The 7,353-nt window shown below is 51.0% G+C and overlaps 1 protein-coding gene across 2 annotated transcripts; it reads right to left on the bottom strand.

Moving 5' to 3' along the window:
- Window positions 1-1,276: 1,276 nt before the first annotated feature.
- On the bottom strand, window positions 1,277-6,922 carry COMMD7 (COMM domain containing 7). Of its 2 annotated transcripts, none has more exons than XM_048322146.1 (9): window positions 6,788-6,922; window positions 5,441-5,494; window positions 5,253-5,358; window positions 3,654-3,710; window positions 3,536-3,573; window positions 2,883-2,973; window positions 2,710-2,759; window positions 2,171-2,219; window positions 1,277-1,677 (listed from the first exon to the last, which is right to left on the bottom strand). In XM_048322146.1, the coding sequence occupies exons 1-9, from the start codon at window positions 6,869-6,871 to the stop codon at window positions 1,601-1,603; spliced, it is 606 nt and encodes a 201-aa protein (XP_048178103.1). In that variant the 5' UTR covers window positions 6,872-6,922; the 3' UTR covers window positions 1,277-1,600. The 2 variants fall into 2 exon arrangements, with proteins under 2 accessions (XP_048178103.1, XP_048178104.1); XM_048322147.1 differs by having other exon boundaries at window positions 5,253-5,355; window positions 6,788-6,920.
- Between the last annotated feature and the right edge of the window lie 431 nt (window positions 6,923-7,353).

Genomic DNA, 7,353 nt, shown 5'->3' with positions numbered 1-7,353 from the left:
CGCCCTGGCACTGGGAGGGTGAGGAGAAATAATGGGGACAGGCAGCAGAAAACGTAAAGCAAAAAAAATTGCTTTTGTCTTGAGAAAGCAGCAGCCTTTTGGACTGCTTCTTCCTCCCTGAAATAGCTTTTCCTGCCACCCGAAAGGAAGCAGAATATTCTGTAGAACATTATTTCAGAGGTTTTGGGTTTTTTTTTTTTCATTTTTACACTAATTATGTGACAAAGCTTGAAATGCTTGTGACTGATCTGATATGTGGGAAACTAAATAAATCCATCCCCGGGTTTGCCAGCAGGATTCCCCATTTCCCAAATATATGGCTCAGCCTGTGCCCGCTGTCATTCCCAGTCACTCCTGCAGCACCACAGAAAATGCAATACAGGGACACTCAATGCTGGGTTTGCTGCAGCTGGAAACCCACGGGTGGAGCTGTGAGTTGCAGGGAGCTCTGTGATGCTTTTCTCATAGAAATGGTCTGTTTGGGACAGGTTTAACTGGAAGCAGCTGCTGGTGCAGGGAGCCCCACAGCAGAGTGGCAGGATACCCTGGGACAGTGAACCCCTTCAATTGGAGGCTGGAAAGAGAGTATCTGACTAGGATATTCCCTGTTAATGTGGTTTATTCCCTTCAGTGGAACTGCTGAGTGTGAGAGGGACACAGAGGTGCCTTGGGACATGCCCTGCAAAAGGAGCTTCCTTCATCCCTGTGCTGTGGGAGAGGCTCCAGCCAGCTCAGGCTGCTGGACAACAGTCTGGACACGAGAGGAACTTCAGTGACTGTAACATCACCCACTGCCCCAGGTGGGTCGGAGCACCCCTCTGCTTCCTGATGAAGCTCATCCTCACCCTCAAAGAGTCAAGCTAATGGAACTTCATGGGGTTTGGACATACGTCCACTGGGAAACAGGCTGGGTCTGACTGTGCCATGTCACACAGGCTGCAGATTAAAGAGCAGCACATCCAAATGAGATTTAGCTTGTCACCCCCCGAGATGTCCTCCCCCTGTGCACAGAGGCAGATGTTTGGTTGTTTAAGATTTAAAATCACCTACCACTGAGATACTTTTCCATAATGAGGCACAATTGGGAAGAAGCTAATCAACATGTTTCTTAATACAAGAGAAGGGAGAGGCTTGAAAGGAGCACTAAGTGATTCCCCAGGTTAGATGCTCTCCTTGCTTTCCTCGTCCTCTCTGCTTAATTCTTCCAAGTTTCAAAATTATTCTTTGCTCCTGTTTCTCTTTTTTCTCACAAAATCAAATTCTGATACAAATGGAGTAGGATGGGAATGGGTTTATTTCTTTGCTATTTTAGTAAAGGTATCCACATTACTTCTGACCACAGTTTCTCATAATAGTATAGTAAAAAAAAAAAAAAAGAGAGATGAGTGAACTTGTAGATGCTTTGAAAAAGCTGAAACTTAGCCCAAGTTTCAGGTTCTAAAGGATTGATGGGTCCTGCTGGGCCATGACACCACTGCTCATTGCACAGCTTGTCTCCTCTTATCAGAGTGTGAAGAGTCAGCTGGGAAAGAGCAGATCTGCAGGCCCATGAGGAGGAATTAAACATCCCGGACAGATGTCGGCTCAGGTCTGTGCAGTTTCAGCTGAAGCTTTCCAGGCTGGTTTTGACCCGTTCCATTTCATGCAGAAAACTGTAGAACTGGGGCAAAGTTAACTCTGCAGAAAAAAAAAGAGGCATCAAGTCTTAGATTTCAGGTTACACTTCCAACATTGGCAAAGCTGTTCTGGTGCTACCATGGAGCAACTCATGTTCACCTAAGCTGGGGAGTATTCGCCACTGTGATTCCCAGCAGCTGGTTCCTTAATGCTAGCCAGGCTGGGATCTCCCCTGGGATGGGATCTCCCAAGAGCACTCCATGCTTGGGAATCACTTACTTTCCTCCTCTGCCTTGCTGCTCTGCAATGCTCCGTGGCAGATCTGTGTTTACTGAGGCACAGATGTGAAGATGCCCAAAAGTCAGTGTTGCTAAACATTTCCAGAGTGCCTGTGGCAGGAGCAGCTGCAGCCATGGAGAGGCCGGGGCAGAAGTAGCCACAGTGATGCTTTTGCAGTGACCCCACCCTGGTTCTGCCCCCACCCCCAGCAACACTCGGAGCTCCAAACTGCAGCTTTCCCGTGCTTCCCTCTTGTCCAGAACTGTTAACTCACCAACATACACGTTTTCCAATTGGCTCCCTTTTTTAATCACCAGCTTCAGCTTGGGGAAAGGAAAAGCAGAGGTATTTTAGTTCAGAGACCTGTATCTAAGCACCAGGAGAGGACAGCAGAGCAGGAGTCCGCTGTGAGTTTGACTGCTGCACAGCACACACATATCTGACAGGCTTTTTAAGAAGTGTCACTGTAGGAACAGATTCCCTGGGCATTGGGAAGATCTCTGGAAGTCCTTGATCCCACTTTCCCTCCCTCCCCAAGATGGCTGACCTTTGCTAACCTGAACTTTTTGAACAGCTTTTCAGAATGGGCCACGTTTCTGTGATAACTCATGTCTTCAGAGGAGAAACAAACAGCAGCGTGTCTGCTCTCTGCTGGCAGCAGCACTTGGAGACTGAAGATGCAGTCACAGAGCCCGTTCCTATGAGACCCAGCTTCCCTCTCCTTCCCCTCACAGCCAGTGCTTCCCACATGCCTGGCTGGAGCTTGTTCCTCAACTGCACTACAAGCTGAACTCTGTGATGTGGGAGATTTACCTGTAAGAAGATACTTCCCACTTTTTCCAGCTCACTGCTCCCAGCAGTCACTGTGAGTCAGAAAGAAGAGAAGGCAGATAATCTGTTAGTTAAGCAGTGAAATAAAACGTTATTTAGCCAAGATCTGCTGCTGGGTTTTCCAACCCCTCCAGTTTATGTTGTAGCTCTATTACCTCCAAACTTCCACTCCATATCTATCAGCTGGTTAATCATCAGTGTCTGACCCACAGCCAGGCGTGTTAGGGTGGGGGAATTCACCTTCCACTACAAGAGCAAAAGACACACCAGCAATTAATTCAGAGAGGCCTCTGTTTGTACCTAAAACTTCAACAAGAGTCGGAACGAAGGCAGAGGATGGCTGAAGCCCAGAGTAAAGACAGAACTAATGTGGTCAGGAGGGCTTTCAGAGGTATTTGAGTCCTGCTAGGATTTCCATCTGCCCTGTCACTTCTGTATATGAAACTCACTGGTTTTGTTTTAGCACTGGTTCAGTGTAACAATATCTGTGCAAAAAGCCATGTGTTCGTGTAACTGCATGACCTCGGGGCTCAAAGCATGGGAAGCACAAAAACATCACATGAAAGCCACACAGCAGTGCAGGAATTGTGACACTGATGGGAGAGAGGCCCTGGCAAACCAGAGGTATCATCAGACAAACTGCTCCTTATTAGTTCTCTGAGGATCTTCAGTTCAAAATCCCACGCTGGTTTTGAAGAAAATAACCCAAAGTGCCGACATAGCTCAGGAGCACAGTGGGGTTTTATGAGTTCCCACTCACAGAACTGACATTTTGTTAGCTTAGAAACAAGCAAAAATATATAAATACCTGTTCTGCAAAATAACTGGCTTTCTCTTCACTGAGGCCTGTGGGGGGAAACCACATGAGATTACTATATGTGATAAATATTAATTATCTTTTATTTAGTGGAAAGCACATGACCTACCTAGAGCAATAAAATCTGCTCTGACTTGTTCTGAAGACAAATTCCTCTTCAGGGCACCTGAACAAACACCACAAAGAAGAAGAAGAAAAAAATCACTTTTTACTCAGTCAAACTAATCTCTACTGAGTCACATAGAGGCAGGAACGGGACCCGGCGATGGAAAGCCTCTGTTTCTGAGCTGTGTTTTGAAGCAAACCACAGCTCCTCGGAGATCGGAAACCCAGTCGTGTCCGCCGGTATCTCTGCAGATGCCCGGTGCTTTAAAAGTCCGGGCTCTGGGAGTGCCTGGGAGAGGGCGAGATCCCATTGCAGGTATCCATGGGAACAGCGGCAGCGGTTATGTTTTGAAGCTGCTGCTTTCTCTCCTGTAGCCGCTCTGCTTGTTAAAGGAGAACTGTTAAGGCTGGCGGGCTGCTAATTTGACCTACCTGCTGTGTTTGGGATGATGGGTGTGAACGTGTGCACATAACACTTTCCCCCGCTGCGCCTTCCCCCTTTGTTCTGGGGCCCAGGCAGCACAGGGACCTTTACAAGGATTCTGATCTCTGAAGCCAAGAGCAGGCATCTCATAAATTCAAGGAGACTGCCAGCCCCACGTGGCTTTCCGGCTGTGTAGCACAGAGGTAAAGTTATCTGCTGTGATCTGTTCGGATATCGTCTGTGGCATCTCAGAGCTGAGGAAAAGTTACAACGGGATTGAATCCAGAGCACAGGAACGACAAGATGAGGGCACCAAGGCCTGAATCAGGATGGGAAAAAATGCAAATTCCTCATTAAATCCTCACAGGAAAGAAAATTATTGTACTCCTGGATAGGAAAAGCGGCTTGAAGCAGTAGAACAAGTTTAAAACAAATTCAGAAAACAGCTGTGCTCAGGATCCGGGCTGTGAAGGAAGCTACAGGGAAGCCAGGGCTGAAGGGTAATAGCAAGGGACTATTAATAACAAGAAGGATCAATGGGATGAATGTGCCGTGGAGTGTTTGATACATTACCATGTCAAACAGCAGCCACAACATCACAGTAATCCTATAAAGTGCTGGAGTCTGGGGTATTCCAGTGGAATCCCCCCAAACCTCTTCCTCACTGTTTATGAATGAGAAAGAGCTGGACAAGTTAAGTGTTTCTCTAGAACCAGACTGCAAGGTCAGCTGTCTCCTTCACATGGCCTAGAACTGCACTGGTCCCCAGCCCACCCCAAACGGGTGTGCACGGTCTTATTTGTCTCCAACAGCGCTTGTCCTTGGAGGAATTCCAGCACCGGGTCACTGGGGTGGAAGTTCCTGCAGAGACTCGGTGCCAACAGGAGGCTGCCCTGGTCTGGCAAAAGGGATTTACAGGCACTGCTTAAACCAAGCACTGTTGTCACACTGCTTGTGCTGCATTTAATGCACAGATATTTAAGGGAGTTTACTTAAGCTTGTGAAATGTGCATGCAGGCAGGGTATAAAGAATACAGAGTCACCAAATAGGGGAAGTTTTGATTCTTAAGTGCTAAGCACTGTATTAGCTACCATTAACACTTATTGTGCAAACCAAGCCCTGCAGGAATGGCTGGGACAGTTTGGCCTCAGGGCAGCATATGCAAATACATCACTTACCGTTGGGTACCAGAAGAATACTTTTGACAATGTTTTTCAGGGGGCCCAAGCTGATTTTATTCATGGTGGCAAAGTCTGAGAGCTGAGTCAGAAACCTTTCTACCTGCTCAAGAGAAAGAGCAGTAACACAATTTTTTCTCAGTTTCTGACCAGAGCTGCACTCACACATCTCTCCAGTTCTGCCTTACCTCCTTGGGCTCTGTCAGAAAGCGGAAAAGCACTTCAGTCAGCGCCGAGAATTGCTGTGAAGAAACAGGACAGTGTTAGACTTGGACATCAGCACCTCACCAGCCCCACGATTAGGTGGTGATGGACCCCCTTGACAAAGCTCCATACGCCTCCAGCACACTGGTCCCAGAGCTGGACCTGTGCTGGTGCCCTGTTCTCGGCAATATGTGATGCCTGTGGAGGGGATTGGCTCAGGATGCTTTTCAGAGCCTCTCAAGGGGTCTGTGCAGCTGGTAGCTGGCACTGCACAGGGCTTTTGTGACTTGTGGCTAATCAGAAGCTGCTGTTCTATCTTGTGCAATCCAAAAACTGCGAGTGGGAAAAGTTGTGAACATCCAGTCTCACGTTTCACAAAACCTATGGGGTAACCAGACCAACTCGGGAAAGGAAGAGAACTGTTTAAGGGTCTAGTTGCTGCTTTCAGCGTTCTGGGTGTGCAGCTGGCAGGCAGGAATGAAGAGGCTGCCCGAGTGGCAGAGCGCTACCAGCACCCTCCTCTGCTGGCACCAGCACCAGCGCTGGCTGTGACCTTCTGGGTATGGCCCAAAGTGGTATTGGCTGCTTTGTGGCTGCAGATCCTGACCTGCCCTCGTCCTCGGCCATGTAACAGAGATGGCACCGGGCTGTTACTGGGCTGATATCCTCAGTCCTGGCAAGCTGGGCTGGAAAAGCCTCAGCATTTCCACCAACTTCAGTCCAAGCTGCACACCCGGTGTGTCAGTGACCGGGAGGCAGATGGTACCAACGACCGGGACCATTCAGCTGGAGGGAGGAAGTGCAGGATGGGAATCTGGGGTGGGAATCACAATCCAAACACTGCCTGGTCCCACCAGAAACCCCAGTGCTTGACAGGACCCCACTGCCCACGAGGCACGACCTGAGCCCTCAACCAGGAACTCCATCAGTGTCCCTACCCTTGGCAGGAGAGTGGAACTAGATGGTGTTTAAGGTCCCTTCCAGCTGAAACAGCTCTGGCATTCCATGATTCTATAAACATCCTTCAAACAGTTCCGGCGTGCGCGGGGCTCTCCCGGCTGGATCGGGGCTGTACCGCCGGGCACGGGTCACGCTACCCGCCCTGCCTCGGGCACCGGGCCCAGCAGGCACCCGGGCACGTGTGCCTGGAGACCCGGTGGGACCAGCACACCCGGGACTGCTCCGGGGCTGTGCTGCCGGCCGGCTCCAGCTCCCGGTGCCGGCCCGCCCCGCCCGGCCGCCGCTGCCCCGGAGCCACCGCCCCGCCGGTTCCGTGTCCGGGGCCGTCCCCGCCGCCGAACCCGCCCGTCCCTGTCCCTGTCCCGGCGCACCTGGGCGCTGAGCTGGTTGAGGTTGTGCATGTCGCCGCTCACCGCCTCCGGCACCGGGTCGCGGGTGAAGTTGAGCAGCCCCATGACGGCGGCGGCGACTCCGCCCGCCCGGCCCGGCCCGGCCCGGCCCCGCCGCCGCCTCAGCCTCAGCCTGAGCATTGGCGGCCGCACTTTCCGCACCGCCGCGGCCCCGGATCGCGCTGAGGGCACCCGGGGGGCCCGTCCGGCCCAGGGAGCACCCCGGGGTGGCCCCTTGGCTCCCGCAGCCCGAGCGCCCACAGCGGGGCCGGGGGTCGGTGGGGCCGGGGGCCACCGGGCTGGAGAGCTGCCTGGCAGCTGAGTATTGTGAGATTTTTTTACTGTACAAAAACCTAAAAAAATTGCTTAAAAACATGGTTTGTAAGGTGAGTATTGGGTTTTTTCCTTTTTTTGTTTGGTTGAGGGTTTTTTTGGTTTTTTTCCTCCCCTGAAAATTCCACTTGGGAACCGAAACTTTGGTGTGCTTTTCTCTCTCTGACTGCTGCTCCCAGCGCTGCTCGCTGCCCAGCTCGGGGTGATGGGTGGCC

Source organism: Corvus hawaiiensis, chromosome 17 (assembly GCF_020740725.1).
Source record: "Corvus hawaiiensis isolate bCorHaw1 chromosome 17, bCorHaw1.pri.cur, whole genome shotgun sequence".
In the NCBI taxonomy this organism is placed as follows: domain Eukaryota; kingdom Metazoa; phylum Chordata; class Aves; order Passeriformes; family Corvidae; genus Corvus; species Corvus hawaiiensis.
The sequence above is the reverse complement of the archived record's forward strand: the minus strand, read 5'-3'. Positions and strand labels throughout refer to the sequence as shown.

What these genes read in the sequence shown, in the direction of transcription:
- COMMD7 (XM_048322146.1), bottom strand. Translation starts at nt 6,871, where the DNA reads ATGGGGCTGCTCAACTTCACCCGCGACCCGGTGCCGGAGGCGGTGAGC. An exon ending in AGCAGATTTTATTGCTCTAG is followed by an intron (nt 3,574 to 3,653) that starts GTAGGTCATGTG and finishes TTCCCCCCACAG; the next exon opens with GCCTCAGTGAAGAGAAAGCC. An exon ending in TATGGAGTGGAAGTTTGGAG is followed by an intron (nt 2,760 to 2,882) that starts GTAATAGAGCTA and finishes TCTGACTCACAG; the next exon opens with TGACTGCTGGGAGCAGTGAG.